The 22,271-nt window shown below is 42.4% G+C and overlaps 1 protein-coding gene across 7 annotated transcripts in view; it reads left to right on the plus strand.

The window, feature by feature from the left end:
• The window catches only part of HERC2 (HECT and RLD domain containing E3 ubiquitin protein ligase 2), a 215,347-nt gene that overhangs the window by 25,674 nt on the left and 167,402 nt on the right, over nucleotides 1-22,271 (plus strand). For 5 of the 7 annotated variants that reach the window (XM_040336306.1, XM_040336311.1, XM_040336312.1 and 2 more), the window contains exons 4-6: nucleotides 858-995; nucleotides 7,750-7,969; nucleotides 17,756-17,892. In XM_040336306.1, the coding sequence (XP_040192240.1) occupies nucleotides 858-995; nucleotides 7,750-7,969; nucleotides 17,756-17,892 (495 nt within the window). The remainder of the gene's footprint in view (nucleotides 1-857; nucleotides 996-7,749; nucleotides 7,970-17,755; nucleotides 17,893-22,271) is intronic. The other 2 variants (XM_040336309.1, XM_040336310.1) reach the window with 1 other exon arrangement.

The following is a 22,271-nucleotide window of genomic DNA, read 5'->3' on the forward strand; positions in this document are numbered from 1 at the left end:
CTGTGTGGCAAGACATGGGCACAGATGATAGGAAATCTTATTCTCTACATTGTGACATCAAAAAAAAAAAAAAAAAAAAAATTGGGTTTACATCCACTTTTAATTCTTCCACAGTTTACCTGCCTTACAGCGCAATGTGTGATAATCCACTACTGTGCATTGTGGTGCCCTGAAAATCCAGCACACATGATTTTTGGTCTGTTGACCAGCAAGTTTAAATGGCGGCACTGAAGCAACAAGTGTTAATGCACTACCGCTGATCTGGCTGGTGCGAATGGGCCCAAAGACAGTTCAGGATAACCAGTAAAGTAACAAAGAACAAAAGATGCAGAAGAGTGTAAAGCCTCATACACACGATCGGATTTTCTGCGGACAAAGCGTAGGACGTTTGTCTGAAGGGCGTTGGCCAAAAACTTGTCTTGCATACAAACGGCCGACAAACACAAACTTGGTTACGTACTACGTAGTCTTTCAGCTCTTTAGCGCCACCCTTTGGACACCCTCTGCTAATGTGTTTGGTGAGCATTGCTTCCGAGCATGCGTGTTTGTACTTTTGTTCGATGGGCTTGTGTACACACGCTCGGAAAATCCTGAGACTGTTTGTTGTTTGCGGAAAATTTTAAAGTGTGCCATCCAAATCCGACAACAATTGTCCAATGGAGCATACAAATGGTCATCACACAATTCCCATTGGAAAATCCGATTGTGTGTACGAGGCTTTAGGAAGGACTTAAAGTGACGTTCTCCTTCCTAGTTCTATTGAAATATGGTATATAAATATACAGATGTGGTTTATTTTTTTTAATAGTATTTTATGATGCCAAATAATGAGCCATGCTTACAATGCTCTCTTCTAGATGAAGTAAATGAAATCCAGGCCAGCTCAAAAAAGGATGATCAGAATGATAAAGAGAAGAAGGAGGAAGAGGACGTGCCAATACCAAACTATAAGGCCAAAACCATAATGGACAGCTGGGTGTGGGGCAGACAGCCAGGTAATAGGGGGTTCTAAAGTGTGTGTGTGTATATATGTGTGTGTATATGTGTGTATGTGTATATATATATATATATATATATATATATATATATATATATATATATATATATATATATATATATATATATATATATATATATAATATTCAATTTTTTGCTCTTGAACATGTGCAATATATTTTCTATAGGTACAAAGCCATTTTATTTAAATCAAAACTCCAGTCTTTTTTTTTTTCAATCTTTCCACTATTAAATCCTCTGCCCTTGTTTTACCTTTTTGGATGGTAAAACATTTTTTTTTTTTCCTACCTTATACTGCCCACTTCCTGTTTTCTTGTCTGGTAAAAAAAAGCCTAGGCTTATGCCATCTCTCTACCTTTGTGCAAAACCAGGAAGTTACAGGCAGAAGCTTCAGCTGCCCACAGTTAGAATGGCTGCAGCCAGACTCGGTGGAGGGAGATTTCTGCAGCATATTTGGCAAGTACAGAATCACAGTATATATAAAATAATATGCAAAGTGGGTGGAGGGAAGCTTCAGAATGGCAAAGATGTTTGTATTACAAATTATGTGAGCAGACTGCAGTTCCTCTTTAAGGCCCGATTCACACTTGTACAGGTGCATTTTGCATTTTTTCAACACACCTCTTTAAATCATTGAAGTCTATGGAACCAAAAAACAGAAAAAAAGTTCCTGGCCCTTTCTATAAAATGCACAGATGTGAACTACATCCATAGAAAACATGTTAAATGAACTGTAGTGTGTTTCTGCAAAACTGAAAACGCACTAAAAAATGCATACCGTATTTTCCGGCGTATAAGACGACTTTCTGGATGCAAAAAAATGCATCCAAAGTCGGGGGTCGTCTTATACGCCGGGGACGGTCTCCGTGCTGCGAGCGTCAATGATTTAAAAGCCACGCCTTCTCCTCAGACTGTCCTGTGATAGGTGGAACACAAATCTTCCCAGCAGCGCCTCTGTTCTGTGTTCCTCCTATCACAGATGCCCCCTCATCCTCGGACGAGATGAGAAGACGTCCGTGATAGGCAAAACAGAACAGAGGCGCTGCTGGGAAGATTTGTGTTCTGCCTATAACAGGACTGTCTGAGGAGAAGGAGCGTCTTTCAAATCATTGACGCTCGCAGCACAGAGACTGTCACGGCCTGGTAGTCGATTCAGAAAAACGTGAGTGATTGCACTGTTCGCACAGTGGGGGGGCAAGTTCAGGCACAGTGGGGGGATGTAATGTAATGGCACAGTGAGATTTGAAAAAAACTGTTTCTGTCAGCAGTTCTGGCTACCCCTCAGCTTCCAGAAAGACTAGTAGGAAGGGGGTAGTCTTATATGGCGAGTATATCCCAAAACCAACATTTTTCCTGGAAAATTAGGGGGTCGTCTTTTTTACGCCCAGTCGTCTTATACGCCGGAGAATACGGTAGGTGTGAACCAGGCTTAAACATCTTATTGAATTGAAAAGTAAATATAAGCTGCACTCCAAAACTTATACAATTTTCTTATTCAATGTCCTTTAAATTTACCTTCAACTACAGTATGTAGTGCAAAGGCCTGCCTGATTGCACAGAAATTTGAAAGTATTTAGGTTTGACTTCATATTGTATGGTTTTGGTAAATTTAAAGGAAAATTGTATAATGTATGCTTAGCTCTTCTTTCAATTTAATGTGTCCAGCCGAAACCACATTGGCAAAACCTATTTTAGGCCCCATTCACTCGTGTGTGTGACTTATCATGTGACTTTGGACCCCAAGTCGCACCTCATGTTTCCTAATGGGTACAGTTCATATATGGGCAACCTAAAGTTGTTCCTACACTACTTTTGTAAAACTTTCATGCAACTTGAGGGCGATAGACTTGTATAAACCCTCAAAAGTCACAAAGTCTCACCTGCATGATATACATGTGACTTGCTATTCTAAAAAACAAAACAAAAAAAAACTACATGGGGTCCCCTCTATTTTATACCAGGCCCTTTTGGGTCTAGTATGAATTTTTAAGGAGAACCCCCACACCAAAATGTAAAAAAAAAAAAGCTGGTAGGAATCCATACCAGACCTTTTATATGACCATGCAGCTTGGCAGGTCCGGAAAGGGGGGCTGTGCAAGCGGTACTATACTCATTGATATGGGGCAGTATCTAGGAGCCCTCTTATTAAAAAGGGCTTCCAAATTCTGATCAGCCTCCCACCGGCAGACCCCCACGACCACCGGCTAGGGTTGTGGGGAAGAGGCCCTTGTCCCCAAAGCACCCCCCCCCCATTAACATGGGGACACAGTGCGGTGGGAGAACCATGTGGGTGAGGGGGAGAACCATGTGGCCTGTATGGTTCAATGGGGGGGGGGGGATAAAATATTATTTTATAGATAGATGGGAGATAAAAAAAAATATAATTTTTTTTAACCTCCTTTTGGCGTGGGGTTCCCCTTAAAATCCATACCAGACCCAAAGTGCCTAGTATAGATATGGGGGGGGGGGGGGTTGTGCAGGGGGCGCAACCACACGCTTGTGTGTATGTGGTATATATTTTTTTTTTCCCATCGTTCCTTTGTTTACATTCAGATGTCAGTGGGGAAACCCGCTAACGAGTCATCGGTTGTTAAGGAAGTGGCGGCCGGCTTCCTTGCCCGCTCCTTAACGACTAGATATTCTTCACACAAAATTGGAATCGTTCTGAAAACTTGGAATTCATTCGAAAATAACGAAACCACGTTAAACTAATTTTATTTTTTTTCTGTTCTGCACATGTCTAGTGACTTTGTAGAGCACAAGCAAATTCCTTTACCTTGGTCAAAGCCAAAGTTGTAGACATGTGAATGGATACTAAAGCTGTTTTCTTATACATATACATGTTGTGAAAGCAAATCTCTAATTCCATGACTAGGGTTTCCCACAGTGCTTTGGGTTGGCTTAAAGCCAAACTCCAGGTTCACTTTGCCTTAAATAATTTGTTTTGGCCAAGAACTCTTTATACTTTCTACTTTCTACTAAGTGATTCGGCTTCTGCCAGCACTGTATAAATTGTATCAAACATCAGTCGCATACAATATACAGCATTGTGTCCTGGCAGTGGTATGGGGAGTGCCTGTCTGCTGCCAGAACACAATTGAGTGGGGGCTGTGGCGTGCTTCTCAACTATTCACACATAGTATTTTTATCAGTAAATACAAGGCTTCCTCTGATTGGCCGCAGTGCTGACACAGACAGATGTCACTATTTCCATCCCAAGCCAATTAGTGATGGCCTTCTATTTATCGAGACAGGAAGCAAAGAAAAATCTCCCCATACTCAATAAAAAATGACTTTGGTTCTTTAATGACTACATACTATGTTATGTCTTTTTCTGCTGGAGTTCAGCTATAGCATCTAAAATCATGTAAACAACCCAGAAATCAATATATTTCTTTGGCCCACTCTGGTGAAGATGTATTTTTAATATTCTGGTATAGGTCAGCATAAGCTCAACAGGAATTCACACCTTCTTTAGCTGAAGGGCGTTTAGAAAGATGATATTCACGGAGAATAGAAACCATGCAACTAATCTGTAATCTCCAAGAACTGGTTTAGTAATCATTTAGTGGGACATGATAAAGACCTAGGAAATCTATGTTTTGAAGTAGACATGTATGTCTTTTCATACAATTTTTATCTCCGCCCCGCTCTTTTTTTTTTTTTTCCTCACAAGAAAAGAGAATTGCTTTTCTGGAAGTGTTTGGATTTTGTAGTTTTTTTTTTTTATATAGTAAGAAACTTTACAATTAAAGATTTGTATTTTAGGCGTTCTAATTTTATTTCTGATACCTTTTTTTTTCTTTTTAAGTGTCTTTTTAAAAGAAGTGGTTAGTAATGTGGTCATAACCATACAAGAGTATTCTAATGATCATGGCTTAGTAACATGACAACTATACTATTATACTATTATTATTTGTTATAGGCACTTATATAGTGCCATCAATTTACACAGCACTTTACTTATATTCTACATTCACGTCAGTCCCTGCCCCTCAAGGTGCTTACAATCTAAGGTTCATAACTTGCATTCATACACATACCAGGGATAATTTAGGCAAGCAGCCAATTAATCTTTAGTGTAGGAGGAAACCAGAGTACCCAGAGGAAACCCACGCAGGCACAGGGAGAAAATGCAAACTCCATGCAGGTAGTGCCGTGGTTGGGATTTGAACCAATGACCCCCATGCTGCTGGGCAGAAGTGCTAACTGCTTAGCCACTGTGCTAATATTATACTCTATAAAAGAGTAACCATTATTAGGTAGTAATGTAATCATAACTATACAGGGGTATTTTAATAATTGGTGGTCAGTAATATAATTATGTCCGTATATACTCGAGTATAAGCCAAGTTTTTCAGCTTTTTTTTTTTTTTTTGTGTGTGCTGAAAATGCCCCCCTCGGCTTATACTCGAGTCACCTTTTTTGCGCCTGATCTCTCACTTTGGGGACCGTAGGTCCCCTGGACCCCAAACTTGGCACGCATGTAGCCCCACTCTACAAGTGTGCAAAGTTTGTTGTCTGGGGGACCTATGACCGGGGAGCACCAACCTTCTTTTTTTTTTTTTCCCCAAAGGTGGGCACCCCTTCCATAGACTCCCATGTTAAACGGTAATTTCTCCGGTGACTTTGCGGACCCGGTGTCGGTCGTAGGTCCCCTCGACCCGGAACTTGGCACACATGTAGACCCATTTCTCCTCTACATGTGTTCAAAGCTTGTTGTCTGGGAGACCTACGGCTGGGGAGCACTGTTTTTTTTGTTTTTTCTTTCAAAGCCGAGCACCCCTGCCATAGACTCCCATGTTAACGTCAGTCTAGGCATGGGCACAGTGAGGCATGGACATGGACACCCTAGGCTTATACGTGAGTCAATACGTTTTCCCATTTTTTTTTGTGGTAAAATTGGGTGCCTCGGCTTGTATACGGGTCGGCTTATACTCGAGTATATATGGTACCTTCTTTTTTTATTTTCTAATCCAACGCTGCACAAAAACGAAAGAAAGAGGATGTTATTTTTTAGCACTTTATTATAGGGTAACAATCATAATATACTCACAAACCAAGTATACTGATGGCATATAAAACGCAGAATCCAGAAATGCACTCTCTAATATCATGAACATGCGGATGACAATTCCAGCTTTATACCTTTTGCAGCTCATCGAAACGCATAAGCTGGAATTGTCATGCGCATGTTCATGAGATCAGAGAGTGGACTTCTGGATTCTGTGTTTTATATGCCATCAGTCTACTTGGTTTGTGAGTATGTTCCGTTTACCGTTACGCTGTAATAAGGTGCTAAGGATAATCTGCACCCTTTTTCTTGTTTTTGTGCAGCGTTGGATTTTTCCGACCTGAGGGCTTCATCACTTGCCATTTATTGGCCTCCTTTTAATTGAGGAATGTCCCATAAATAAAAGTAGAGACGGACCTGGGCACTTTTTTATATGCTCCCCCCCCCCCTCCTTTTTTTTTTTTTTTTCCCGCTCTGATCAATTGTTGTCTTTTTTTTTTTTTTTTTTTTTTTTTTCTGTCGATTCATTTATCAGTCAGACGTTCTACGCATGTTTTCTCTTCCCATTGTCTTCAGTTGTGGTTTAACTATTTGACAAATGCCATCCAAAGATTTCACATGTATTCTGTTTTTCTGTAAAAGTTGTACTATTCATAGTGCTGTCTTGTGTGTTGTAACGGACACCCGCTGCCTGTGTAGATTTTTCCACAATAATAAAAAAATAAGAAAAGAGGAGGAACTGAATACCAATCCTGGGTATAATGCCAGCTGCTGGTATAGTGTTGACAATTCTACGAAATACTAATGAGATCTCTAGCAGACATAAAGGGACAGTCATAAGAGGTTTATGTAATGGTGTTCAAGGCTAAGGATTTTTGGCTAAGAATCTACAGCTTTGTTTGACTTCAGATTAATATTTAACATCCTAACTTTCACTTTGGTGCTTCTATCTAGAACTAGGAGTAAACAATATGGGAGGATTTATTTTTATTTTTGTAAAACCTGTGTATATAGAAAATCCTATAAACATTATTTAGCAACTGCGCTTGCATAGCACAGTAAATTTTACCTTTTTAGTAAGTAAACTTTATAGCTTAACATGGAGGGGCATTTAGAAACAGGAAAAAAAAAAGCCAAGAGACTTGCATAGAGGTACAGTAAATATCTCCTGAACCTGCACCGTTTAGGAGATATTTAGTTGTGGAGCCACCGGTGCATGCGCTCTGAAGGAATGGCATACCTGTGCCGTTCTGTCAGGCTGGGTTCACACGCATTAGTGGGTCCATTGTGTCCCCATTCACTATTTCAGGTCCGAATTTTTGCCTGAATTTGGACCTGAAACTGACCCAGAGACGCACAGGATCCTTCTACTGTGCGCTCCGTGGCCACACCCAGAGATGTGTGAACCGACTCCATTGAAAGCCGGTCACAGTCTCCTGACATGCAAATTGGATGCTGAGGAACATACATCCAATTCGCAATCGTGGTAACCCAGCCTCCGAGTCCTGTGAACAGCAGCTCCCGCGTGCATGCGCAGGAGTGATGTCATCGCGGCTTGTCTTCCTGGAAGGATTGCTGGATGAAGATTGAAGCCCTGTCAGCGGTTACAGCGTATGCGACGCATACTAGCACATTGTAACTTTGCCTTGCTGGTTTAAAAAAAAAAAAAAATACTGTATGCATAAAGACTTAAATCTGTCTTTTCCTTTCTGTCCTAGATGTGAGTGAACTGAAGGAATGCCTCCATGTTTTAGTAAAGGAACAGCAAGCCCTTGCCGTACAGACTGCAACCACCACACTCTCTGCCATGAGACTAAAGCAGAGGCTGGTCATATTGGAACGTTACTTTATTGCACTAAACAGAACTGTGTTTCAGGAAAATGTCAAAGTGAAGTGGAAATGTAGCATTATCCCTCCCCCTGCTGCTGAAAAGAAAAGGTACTATGTCTTTAAGTATATGCATTAAGCTGTGTGTGTTGTGTTTTTTTAAATTTAATACAATCTATGCAATCTATACAATAATATGCATCGCATAGTAGCCCATTACATGTGACTTGCCTGAAACCGAAGCCGGAAGCAGCAAGCGTCCATCTTCACCCCTCTTCCTTCCGGGGCCACGAACTCCGGCTCTGTGACTGGCCGGAGTGACGTGACTTCGCTCACGGCATGACCCCTTTAGAAACGGCACAATCGTGCAAGTGCGCCGTAGACATCTGCGCACGACTCCATCGTAAATGTCTCCTAAACTGTGGAGGTTTAGGAGATGCAGGTGAAACTCGAAAAATTTGAATATGGTGCAAAAGTTCATTTATTTCACTAATGCAACTTAAAAGGTGAAACTAATATATGAGATAGACTCCTTACATGCAAAGCAAGATAGTTCAATCCGTGATTTGTCATAATTGTGATGATTATAGCTCTTAAAAACCCCAAATCCACAATCTCAGAAAATTAGAATATTACATGCAATCAATAATACGAGGATTGTACATGGTTTGGGACCCTTTTGCAGCAATTACTGCCTTAATGTGGCGTGGCATGGAAGCTATCAGCCTGTGGCACTGCTGAGGTGTTATGGAAGACCAGGATGCTTCAATAGCGGCCTTAAGCTGTTCTGCATTGTTTGGTCTCATGTCTTTCTCTTGGCAATTCCCCATAGATTCAACGGTCAGGCGAGTTTGTTGGCCAATCGAGCACAGTAATCCCACGGTCATTGAACCAGGTTTTGGTGCTTTTGGCAGTGTGGGCAGGTGCCAAGTCCTAGAACTCGTCTGCTCAGTGTGAAAGGGGTCTTGGTAACAAACTATTATTTGTTAACCCCTTTCACACTGAGCAGACGAGCTCTAGGACTTGGCATCGCTATTTTTACCACCGACGCTATGGGCGGATTTGCGGAGCACTTCAGCCGCTAGCAGGGCACTTTTAACCCCCCGCTAGCGGCTGAGAGAGGGTTAAAACCGCCAGCCACGCTGTCCTATTGATTTCAATGGGCAGGAGCGGTGGAGGAGTGGTAAACACACCGCTCCAAAGATGCGGCTAGCAGGACTTTTTTTTACCATCCTGCTAGCACGCTCCAGTTTGAAAACCCTCGGGCTTTTACACTGGAGACAATGGAGCAGCTGTTTGAGGACAGATTGCAGGTGCTATTTTTAATGCTATAGTGCCTGCAATACTCCCTCAGTGTGAAAGAAATACCCTGGGCCAGGGGGCGCCCAACAAACACCATCCAGTATGTCACATTGTCGTAGTGTACAGTAGATAAGTACATAGGCTGCCCTTGTAGGTCAGCTCATGCCATACACACAAGAGAATGAAAAACCCAAAAACAAACATACGGAAATGAGGAAGAAGAGAAAAAAGGAGAGGGATGGAAAGAGTGAGGATAGGGGGAAATGGGGGGGGCCCCGATAATACGCATAATAAACTATGAAGATCAACTTGCACATTTTGAGACATAATATCCGTATAGGCAGATGAGAATTTAAAGGCAAACAAGCAGGACCATATTTTGGTGGACAAATCTGACTTGTTGTGAAGGGAGTGGGTGAGGTCTTCCATGGTATATATGGTCCATCTCCAATAGCCATTCGCGTAAAGTGGGGATAGTGAACTCTTTCCAGAACCTAGAGAGAAGTGCCTTCGCCGCATTAAAGGGGTTGTAAAGGTAAAAGATATTTTACCTTAATGCATCCTATGCATTAAAGCGGAGGTTCACCCGCACATGACACTATTTCCCCCTAGATGGATGCTCGTTTTGTCTAGGGGAATCGGCTAGTTGTTTTAAAATATGATCCGTACTTACCGTTTACGAGATGCATCTTCTCCGCCGCTTCCGGGTATGGGCTGCGGGACTGGGCGTTCCTATTTTGATTGACAGTCTTCCGAGAGGCTTCCGACGGTCGCATCCATCGCGTCACGATTTTCCGAAAGAAGCCGAACGTCGGTGCGCAGGCGCAGTATAGAGCCGCACCGACGTTCGGCTTCTTTCGGCTACTAGTGACGCGATGGATGCGACCGTCGGAAGCCTCTCGGAAGACTGTCAATCAAGAAGGAACGCCCATTCCCGCAGCCCATACCCGGAAGCGATGGAGAGGATGCATCTCGAAAACGGTAAGTACGGATCATATTTTAAAACAACTAGCCGATTCCCCTAGACAAAACGAGCATGAAGCTATATAATTGGGTGAACTCCCGCTTTAAGGTAAAAAAACTATTAGCATTTAACCCCTTTAACTTTTTTGCACTCTGTGCAAAACGAACTGCACAGCGGAGGTGAGTATAACATGTTTGTTATTTTTAAACAAAAAAAATCTTGCCTTTAGTGTCCCTTTAAGCAAGTGGGGCGTTATCGGTTTCTTATACGTTCCCAATGGTTTGTCTGTACAATGAAGCAGCATGACCCATGGGTCGTTGGGAAACTCAAATCCTTTGAATTTCTTTTGAAACTAGAAAAGATGCTCCAGGTGAGCGAGTCTCTGGTTAATCCCCACACACACTAGTCGGGTGCTAGCCCAGCTTGCATGCTGTATAATGTAAAGAAATAATTCCGGACGGCTGCACTTCCAAAAATCTTTTTTTTTTTTTTTAAAGCTTCATATGACAAGTGGTTGACAGATCGAGCAGGGGGACAAAGAGGTAGATGCGTTTCATGCAAATATCAGCGCTTAGTCATTACCTGGTCCAGTGTAATATAGTCAGCCAGTAGGGACGGATGATCAGACAGAACCACCATACATGGGCATGGGTCGCCCTCTCTCCACAACCACACCAGCAAATGGGGGAAATAGAGGGGGAAACCTTGTGCAAGTCAACTGGGGTATAATGCCATCTTGTAGTTTATTTTTTGCTGTTTTGGAGGATATTGAAGAGGTGTGCGTCAGTTGTGGATCTTTGTGCTTCTCACAATTCTTTGTGGAGGTCCTTCTCTCCCCTTTGTCAAGGAAAACCAGCTTGTCTATTGGCGACAATGTTTGCAGGGCTTGGTAAAAGTAAGAAATGGGTTTCTCAATCGGCTGTTCAATAAGGGCAGATTTAATCGGTGTCAGGTCAGAAACCAAGCGCAAATGTTTTGGAAGTGAGTTTATAAATGCAGAAAGCTGGTATTGCCATTGATCCATAAAAGACACATTAGAGGTTGGTAGAAGTGACGAGAGGGGTAAAATGCCAGAGGCGGTAGACACTTGATGTAGAAAGGCAGCATGCCTGAAATTCCAGGTGTGAGACTTGGGGTCCAAGTTCCTGGGGGGAAATATGCATGGCCAGTGAGTGGCATTAGGGAAGAGTTATACTGCCATTTGTGCGTCCCACATCATAAGGGTGGACCAAGTAGGAGGCGAGGTGGTTGCGGAGAGGTTCCTGAATCTCCTGGGGTACCACATTAGAGGGAAGAGATCCACCCCACTAAGTTCTATTTCAAGGTTCACCCACAGTTTAGAATCTTTGATGTTTCTAATCCAAAATTCTGTTCCGGATTTTTGCTAAATAGTAACTCTTAGGCCGGGTACACACGGACAAACATGTATGGTGAAAGCGGTCCGTCGGACCGTTTCCACCATACATGTCTGCCAGAGGGCTTCTGTACGATGGTTGTACACACCATCGTACAGAAGTCCGCGCGTAAACAATACGCGGGGCGTGTCCGCGGTGTCGCCGCGTCGATGACGCGGTGTCGCCGCGACAATGACGCGGCGACGTGGGCGGCCCGCCTTTAAAATGCTTCCACGCATGCGTCGAAGTCATTCGACGCATGCGAGGGACGGCGGGCGCCTGGACATGTACGGTAGGTCTGTACTGACGACCGTACATGTCCGAGCGGGCTGAATTCCAGCGGACTGTTTTAAAACAAGTCCAGGAATATTTGTCTGCTGGGAAAAGGCCCGGCGGGCAAATGTTTGCTGGAATTCGGCCCGCTCGCGCCCACACACGACCAAACATGTCTGCTGAAACTGGCCTGCGGGCCAGTTTCAGCAGACATGTTTGCTCGTGAGTATGGGGCCTTAAAGTCTGGCAGGGCTAGGCCCCCTTCCCGCTTAGTTTTAGTGAGTAAATTGTAATTATCAATTGTAGTAACGTGAAGAAACCCAGAGGAATCTATATGAAATCATCTGAAACAGGAATAACAGCCTGGGCAATATGTTCATCTTCACGACGCTAATTTCACCCCAACTATGAATGAGCAAGCTGCGTCCATTTCTGCAGGTCAGACCTAATTGTGTTCAAAAGGGGAATAAAGTTCACTCAGAACAGGGAGGTCGGGTTAGGTGTAAGAAATATGCCTAAATATTTAATTGAGCGAGTTTGCCAGCTGAAGGGGGAAGGACGATTTTAAATGAGTTACGGCTGAATGGGGGATGGGGATGTTCAGCATTTCAAATTTGGACATGGTAATTTTGAAGTTGGAAATGGCCCTGAAAGCTGTAAAAGCCGACAGTAGGTTTGGGAGAGACATTAGGGGTTGTTGGACATAGAACAAAATGTCATCTGCATAGACTGCGTATTTGTGCACAGTGTTGCCTATGGTAATACCGTGGATGTTGGGATTGTGTCTGATTGTGGATAGAAATGGTTCTTCTAAGGAGAGGGGAAATAAAATAGGAGAGGGCAGCCCTGACGTGTGCCATTACGGAGTGTGAAAAAGTCACGAAGGGTGCCATTTATACGCAATTGTGCCATGGGGAGGTTATACAGTGCCAAGATTTGCACCAAGAGGGAAGGGACAATTCCCAGATGGGTCAAAGTAGCCATCAGATATTCCCAGACACTTTTCTGTGTCTGTTGTAAGCAACAGGGTGGGCTGGGAAAACCTCCGCGCATGAGCCATCAAGGACAAAGTTCTTAGGGATTTGTCTCTGGCCTCCCTTTCCGGGAATGAATCCCGTTTGGTCGCCAGCGACCCATTGGGGGACTAATGGGATGAGCCTATTTGTGATGGCTTTAGCATACAGTTTGGTGTTTGTTTAATAAAGAAATGGGCCTTTAGCTACCACAATTGCTAGGATCCTTACCAGGTTTAGGTATAACAGTAATGTGAGCGTAAAGGGTTTCCGGACGGAGGACACCACCTGTAGAGATCGAATTGGCATAAGAAGTCAGGCGAGGGATCAACGCATCCGCGAAGGTGCGATAGTATGCTACCGTCAGACTGTCTGGGCCTGGGGCTTTACCATTGGCCATAGCGTAATCCTTAATCTAGGCTTGCCTGTAGGTAAAAGTGGTTGTACAGGGTGTACAACCACTTTAGGTAGCCTAACGGTCAGTAGCTACATTTACCCAATTTAATAAGACACTCAATTGCAGTAATGATTACAATTATAATAGTTGCTGCATTTTATATATATATATATATATATATATATATATATATATATATATATATATATATATATATATATATATATAATTTTATGCTATGTAATCGGCCAGAAAACATTTTCTAAGTTGTTAGCTGCACATTTATGTGACATTACAGAGCTACAAGAAAGTGGTAAGGGGATTTTGTGTCCCAAAAACAATTTGAATGTGCTTGCTGTAGAGCAGGGGTCTCCAATCTGGATGTGTAGTTTTGCAACAGCTGGAGGGCCACAGTTTGAAGATCCCTGCTGTAGAGGATGCTTTTGCCTTGATCTCCAGTGGCTACATTTCACAGTAATTCAAATACTGGCTGAGATGATGCAAGATCTTTTATTTAACTTGTGGCAGTACACATAACGCTATTTTGTTTGTTCACCTAAAATAGAACAAGTTGCAACTCTAGTAATAGGAATGGTGTCACTGTCATTACATACATACTATAAAACCTGTACAGTATTTGCTCATATACCCCCATGAAATCAATTTGGCTACGATATATGCAAATATATAGGCTGTATGTGATGGAATAGTTGGGAATTATTGAGGCAGTGTAAAGACTAATGGTATTGGGAGATATGCAGCAACCAATCAAATCTCTTGTTTCACTGGTACTACACGTTGCATTTCAAGACTGCTCTTTATAATTGGACAATGGTAAGCTTTTCTAAATAAAGGTATGGAAAGAAATGTTTTGCTGTAAACATCCATTTTATAGATATTTTTTGATAAATATATACATATAATGTATTTTTTACACAAGATTTACATCCTCTGTTCCAATTGGTTTTCTGAGAAGCACCACAAGTTTGTAGTAGGATTGATGGTATTGCATGTGGAATATGTTGTAGTCTGAAATGAAGATACACTGTTTTTTTTTTTTGTTTTTTTAATCTGTCTGTATTTACTCCATGCAATTTATAATCCCGGTGAAAGATAGAACACCAACATGTTAAAAAGAATTCCAAAAACATATTTGCTGAGTTGGAAACAGGATAACCCCCCCCCCCTCCCCCGAAAAAAAAGACTTGACAACTTTGTAAACTCGGAAGGGAGAAGGGACACTAGGAGGGAAAAGGGAGGATGTATATAAACCTGGATAACAAAATAATCTTGGGACTATGAGTGAGACGGCAGCTGGTAAGCTATGCCATGACCTCTAACCCTATTTAATGTAAAAAGGATAGCATATATGGGGAAGGGAAAAAGAGGAAAGGGCGGGGATAACCGGGAAGACAGGAAGCGGGAATTGTGGGACTTAAAATGAAACACACCACCGGAAAATGAATCAATTAATGAATTTACAAAGACATTTAATGGATACAGCAAAGCATACCAAGCAATAAGCATATATAACAATGGGTACTGTACAAATAATAGGCATGATTGGTAAATCATAAATTACATAGCATGAAGCATAAATAAACCTATGGTGTAACATCATATGCATTGCTGTGTCCAACTTGTTGTAATGATATACAATAAAAATTGGCTTATTTATAGCCACTGCCTCACTGAAAGTCCCAAAACATACCAAACCTCCAACTTTGTAAACTCAATCGGGTGTAGCTAATCATCTTCTCAATGGCAGACCAAGCCATTTGACTTGGAACTGTGATTAGCTGTGGTCATGTTGATTAGCTCAGCATGGAAAGTGTTAACCTGGAGCATTTCACTCCCCGGTAGTGAAACTGAAGCAAACAATCAACTATGGGTGACAAGGCACTGTCAAAAGATCTCCGGGATAAAGTTGTGGACAGGCATAAGTCAGCAGATGGATATAAAAAACATTTCAAAGGCTTTATCCATGCCTAGAAGCACAGTGAAGTCTATTATTATGAAGTAGGAGGTAGTTGGTACAACACAGACCCTCCCTGGATCAGGGCATTGCACCAAACCTGAATAAAAAGCAAGTTTCGAAACTCGTCAGAGGCTACCAAGAGGCCTACAGCAACTCTGAAGCAGTTGCAGGAATTTATGACAGTGGTCATTGTGTGTATGTGACAACAATATCACATGTTCTCCACAAATGTGGCTTGTATAGGAGGGTTGCAATAAAAATGCCACTCAAAGGCCACATGCAGTCACCTGAGCTTTGCAAAAATGCACATTTTGAAGAGGCCACGTGGGGGGGAAAAAGGGGGTTGTAGTCAGATGAGGATAAGATTATAATTATTTGGCCACAACACTGAACAGTATGTCTGGTGGAAATCCAATACAGCTCACCATCCAAATAAAACAATTCCTACAGTAAATCATGAAGTTGGTACTATCCTGTTATGTTTGGGTGATAGGGGGCGCTATTACAATAAAATTGACCTTAGTCAGGTGTATCAAAAAAAGATGTGCACCGATAAAGACGCACAAAAATGTGAATAAAAAAGTGCAATTGTAACACTCACAGTAGAAATTGCAAATCAGGTGATATATACAAAACTAAAATATAAATAAACAGTGCCAAAACCCATGGGTAGGTGTAATGGTGACCAATTTATAAACAAAACACAATAGAAAAAAGGTGCTCCCAAAGCCAAGAGACAAAAATAGTCCAAAGGAAAAAATTATAAACACTGTCCATGTAATCCTAAAGTGATGGTTAACACTTTCCCAAATGGTAACAATTCAGCTTGAGTGAGGAAAACAGAGGAACATGCAATCTTCTTAAATCATGTGCATATAATTAGATTCTTCCACCACTTAAAAGATGACACCCAGGAAGTGCTGGTAAAAATGGACTCTTACCAGAGCGATTGGGCTTGCTTAATTAAAAGGAAGCCAAAATCGCTTATGCAGATATATGCCTGCAAGCATATGAAGCGTCATCCACTGCTGTCACAGACTATCTCTCTCCAGGAGGTTTACAGATGGGACATGAAAATACAAAGACAGCTCATAGTGCAACCGGTTTTTATTTAAAAAATAGTTTAAATCAAAGCAGGGCCAAGTGGCCACTTACGCTAACAAGTGCCCATCCCGGCACTGGGTCTGCAGGCTTAGATAGGAGGCGACAGCCTCAACTTGCGTGTCGGCCGACGATCGTTACGTTATTACGTCTTCAGGGGGGCGTGGATTGATGCCCCCTGAAAACGTAATAACGAAACGATCGTCGGCGGCGTAGCCTGGTCACGCTTTGAATACGATCCCCCATCCGCATTTGGCTCTAGCGATTTCTACTGTGAGTGTTACAATTGCACTTTTTTATTCACATTTTTGTGCGTCTTTATCGGTGCACATCTTTTTTTGATACACCTGACTAAGGTCAATTTTATTGTAATAGCGCCCCCTATCACCGAAATATTCACTGAATCAAGAGATTCATCTATTCTCTTTTTTTCTAGGGGAGCAGCTTTTTGACATATTTGTATTTTATTCCACATTTTTAGTTTAAAATTATTTTTGGCGCGGAAATCACTTCCTTAACTATCCTGTTATGGGGGTGTTTCTCTGCAGCAGGGACTGGAGCACTTGTCAGGATAGAAAGAAAAATCGATGGGGGGGGGGGGGGGGGGGGAGGGGGGCAAAATGCCATCGAATTCTTGAAGAAAATCTGCTGCCCTCTGGGTCATGGTCGAGAGGTAAAGCTGCTTCCCACTGACAACTTTCTGGCAAAGCACACAGCAAAAATGACCACACAGTTGTTTGAAGGAGAAAAGGGTGAATGGCCTAGTGAGAGCCCAGACTTGAACCCCCTTGAAAATCTGTGAAATTACTTGACTGCAGTCCACAAATGGTGACCATCAAATTTAACTGAACTTTGAGCAATTCTGCAAAGAGTGGGCAAATATTGTAAAGTTTTAGTAGAGACTATCACAACAGACTATAAGGGTTGTAATTAACGCAAAATGTGGTTCAACAAAATACTGACTCGAGGAGGTGATCCTTTTTCCAACTCGTTAATTCTGTGTTTGAATTTTTCATTTTTTTTTTTTTTTTTTACATGTTGGTGTTCTCTTTTCACTTGCATGGTATAAGTTACACTGAGTATATATGGCTGGATAAAACTGTGTGTTTTCAGGCTGCAAACAACAAAATGTAATTATTTTATATACCCACTGTACATGAACAAATATATTGGCTAATTATTTTGCACACATATGTTGAGTCAATGGACTGGAAACTCCTCTTTCTGCTAATTTGTACATTTTACGATTTAAAATCTTGACCTCCTATTTGGTTTCCCATCTGTAGTTTGCTTTGTCTCATTAGAGAATGTGTGCATACCCTAAATTATTATTCTTATGTTCTAGATGTTTTTATTTGTGTGTAGATTTTTTGTTGTTTTTGTACATTCTATATAGTATGGTGGTATTTTTGCTTTTAGTTGTTTTTCATGTTAGTCTGGCTGTTTTCTGAAATCGGTGGCTTCATCCCTTGCAGTGAGGACAATTCTGAGAATAACTTTCATGTACACAGCTCCCGTCCAGTTGGTCAAGGGGTGGAAGGACTTGCCAGGGTGGGCTCCCGAGCAGCGCTCTCTTTTGCATTTGCATTCCTTCGCAGAGCCTGGAGATCTGGTAAGGAAATCTTTTTAATGAAGGCTATTTTTACATCGAAAACCGAATGCATTGTGTTGGAGGGAATATAGGGTGCATTTTTAAATTCCCTTTTGCCTACCCATAATAAAAAATGTAGCCAATGATGTTGTTGTTTCTCTTTCCATAAGTAAATAAAAACCTTTTACACATAAATATTAATCTATTGCATTTTTAGGAATATGTTGCTACAGCATGTTGGGGGGGGGGGGGGGGGGGGGGGGGAAACTACCACTGTGCCTTTTTTTTTTTTTTTTTTTTTTTTTTTTTTTTGTGTTTTGAGGCTGGGTTTTCCTGCAACCAATTTGCATGTCAGGAGATTGTGACCAGTTCTTTTCGGCGCTGGTTCACACATCTCAAGAGTGGCTTTGGTGCGAATTGCACAGGAGTCCTGTGCATCTTCTGGTCCATTTCAGGTCTGAATTTAGCCAAAATTCAGACTGAATTCGGACCTGAAACAGTACAGGGATGCACCAGACCCCTGCTGAGAGCCGCATTGTGCGGCATTGTGAACACGGCCTAAATTCAGCTTTCGGACTAAAGAGACTCCACTAATCTGTATGAAGTGACACTGTGTTACCAGCATAAAATGTGTAGAGTGCAGCCAAATTCACAATACATAAAATTTGTCATAAAGCACACCGCAATTTGATCCAATGATTTGTGCCAAGTTTTGGCAATTTTTACAGAAGCAGTCACTTTAAAACTATAGTATCATAAGTGCCTTAACAATCATTTGCTGTAAAAAGTTATCTTATTGTAGCAACTGGGAGAGACAAAGGGGCAGATTCACGTAGATGGGCGTAAATTTGGGCGGGCGTAACGTAAGTTTTTCAAGCAAGTGCTTTATTCACAAAGCACTTGCCTGTAAAGTGGGGGCGGCGTAGCGTAAAACACCCGGCGGAATTCAAATTCGGCGGATAAGGGGGCGTGTTACATTTAAATGAAGCATGTCCCCGCACTGAACAAACTGCGCATGCGCCGTCCCTAAAATATCCCCGCGTGCATTGCTCTAAATGACGTTGCAAGGACGTCATTGGTTTTGACGTGGACGTAAATTACGTCCAGCACCATTCGAGGACGACTTGCGCAAACGACGTAAATTTTTAAATTTTCGACGTGGAAACGACGTCCATACTTAACATTGACTGCGCCTCATAGACCCAGGGCAACTTTACACCGGGAAAAGCCTAACGTAAACGTCGTAACTTGGCTGCGCGTACGTTCGGGAATTTGTGTATCTAGCTAATTTGCATACTCGACTGGGAAATCGACGGAAGCGACACCTAGCGGGCAAAAAAAATTGCAGTTAAGATCCGACGGTGTAAGACTTGCGCCTGTCGGATCTAAGGGATATCTATGCGTAACTGATTCTAAGAATCGGTCGCATAGATACGACGGCGCATCTCCAGATATGCCGTCGTATCTCTTTTGAGAATCTGGGCCAAAGTGTAGATTAAGCATAATCTACATTGCTTCACAGATCGAGATGGGTTTGGGCGTGTTCGGGTTCCTAGTCCTAACCCACATGTCCGATCCCACCAGAAAGCTGACACTGCACACCACTAATCGCAGGCAGTGAGGCCTATCCTGATCTGTGCAGCTGCGGACCAGGAATGTCTCTCTGCCTGTGATTAGCGGTGTGCAGTGTCTGCTTCCTGGTGGGTTGGGACTATGAGCCCAAACACGCCCGAGCCCATTCCTACTCAGCAGGGAATCCCCCCTATGCAAGTAAAGATGTATTTTACTCCTAAGAAAATAGGGGGTTTATTTACTACACTGGGGAGAGTGCAAAATCTGGTGAAGCTGTGAATGGTAGCCAATCGGCTTCCAGGTTTTTTTTTTTTTTTTTTTGTAAAGGCCTAATAGTATGAACTGAACATAGAAGCTGATTGGCTACCATGCACGGCTGCATCAGATTTTACACTCTGGTTTTAGTAAATCAACCCTTATGCTCTGTACACACAATCGGAATTTCCGATGGGATAAAATCCTACGGCATTCCATTCAAGCTGTCTTGCATACACACTGTCAGACCAAATTCTGACCGTCCAAAACGCGGTGACTTTAAATACTACATAGAGAAAAATGAAGTTTAATGCTTCCGAGCATGCGTCGACTTAATTCTGAGCATGCATGTTTTTTTTTTTTTTCTCCGTCGGAGGTCCACACAGACGATCGGAATTTTCGAAAGGATTTTTTTCCATGTCTAAACTCCGGCGGAAAAAAGTCAGATGAGGCCCACACACGGTCAGAATATCCGATGAAAAAAAATTCCATCTGACTTTTTCCATTGGAAATTCTGATTGTGTGTACTATATATTTTTTAATATATGCAGGTTTGGATTGCAAAGCATCACTTCTATATCCCAACCCATGTTTTGCAGGTATAGGCTTCTTCAGGCTGGACCCTGAAGAAGGCTTTTCTGGCAAAACATGGGTCAGGATATAAATGGTTATTTTAATCGTAGATACTGCAAGTAGATTCAAAGCACAAAATAGAGCAGACACCAAGGGTTTTGATATTTAAACTTTGTAATCCAAATGTTAATATATTAAAAGTTTTTGTACCCTTGGGTCTGCAGTATTTTGTTCTTTGATTCTGCTTGCAGTGATTACAATAAAAAGCATCCAATCTCTATCCCGAATTATGTTTTTCCACAAAGGGATTCTTCAGAAGTATTTTTTCCAGTGACGTGAGTAGGGATATAGGTGTGATGCTATTATAATCTGAGTATATAGTAGTTTTTAAGTATATTAAAAACTTTTAGTTTCTATTTTCCCTTGTGTCTGGACTGTTTGTACTTTGACTTCACTCTCAGTGATTTCAGTCCAACTTTGGGGACGATTTGAGAGACATCTGTGTGGGTTCATGTACAGCTGTCTATTGAAATTGCCCAAGTCGACAAAAGTAGTGCAAGATCTACTTTGGGGATCGGTGCGGCACAGCAAAGTCTGCATTGCACAGATTTGGGCCGTGCCGTTGCCGGCAATGGGCTCTGATTTTTACATGTCAAATTGGCCCGGTGTGAACAGGGGAAAAGGCTTAAACTTCAATGTTGCCACCAGAACAGAAAGTAAGAGAAAATCATCTCAGGGAGCCCTTAGACCGCATTAGTTATCCGACTCTGGTTCTAACCTCCATTATGCCCAGTTGTTTTACTGTATTTTTAATGCAACCATTATAAATATGTCAATTGGCATTGAATTCTATTTTGTTAAGCTGCTTGCAATGCCTTTTACAGCAAGGTCCTGCCTGCACATGTGCTGACAGGGAACATGCCAACAGGAGGAAAGAGAAGAGAATATGACCTCATCAAGTTGCTGCTTTTTTATTGCCAGTAAAGGTCTGAGGACGGAGTGAGGGCGGAGAGGTGGCCTATCTGGATTTCTTACTTGCAGCACACAAGAGTTGGGTCACAATGCTTGCTGTGTCTGGTGGTGGTAGAGCCTGGTCTCAGGACTTGGTAGAAAGAACTCAAAATCCTTTTAACATGTGTAGCACTACCCCCGGAGAAGCTGCTGGATTGTTTTGGGTGGCATGTTGCCTCTATCTCCTCGCCGTCTAGGGTATCGGATGAGAATTGAGAAAAAGTTCAATGTCCACACTTTAGACTTCTTTTCTTTGATTTATTTGCTGAACTTGGTAAAAGAATAAAATAAGTAGTTGAAGAGGTAGAAGGGTAACAGGTTCAGGTGTAAACCTTCTGTCCGGAAACACTCCTGCTTCCAGCAACGTAGCTTTCGTCGCCACTCTAGCCAGAGTGGGTATTGCGCACATGGATAGGCCTCTCTCACTAGCCTAGCAGCCAGGGTGTCGCACGGAAATTTGGTAAAGTGTCTGCCACAGACCTTCCTTCAGATGGAGATATGTTCAGTCATAAATCCTCTCACACAGGATTCAGCACCCGGATCTCTCCCAATTAACTTCTTGCAAACTTGGAACTGACAGGCGACCATCATTCAGCCTTTCAGTAATGGTGCGTCTTTCAATGAAGTTCAAGGACTCTCCTGAGATACCAGCCTCATGCTCGGTGCTCTCCAAGACTGGTGGCTTCCTCCCTCAGGACGGACAGCACAGGACCACTCTGCAAATGTAGACCTAGTCTGACTACCGGGCCTACTTAGTAGATCACAACCCCGGACCAACGTGGTCCCGGAACGAGGAACACTTGAACATGCAACCCCTGGCCAGGAGGGCCACACACGGGGGTTGCTGGGACGACAGACCCAGGATCTGCGACGACCCCTGGCCAATGGCGTCTGTCCCTTACATACTCCTCCCCAGCCTGCACAGCGGGACGATCAACTCCCACTGGCTGACGAAAGGGAACACCCAAAACATCTTGACCTGACTGCTG

The sequence above is a fragment of the Rana temporaria genome, chromosome 2 (genome assembly GCF_905171775.1).
Source record: "Rana temporaria chromosome 2, aRanTem1.1, whole genome shotgun sequence".
NCBI classification, from domain to species: domain Eukaryota; kingdom Metazoa; phylum Chordata; class Amphibia; order Anura; family Ranidae; genus Rana; species Rana temporaria.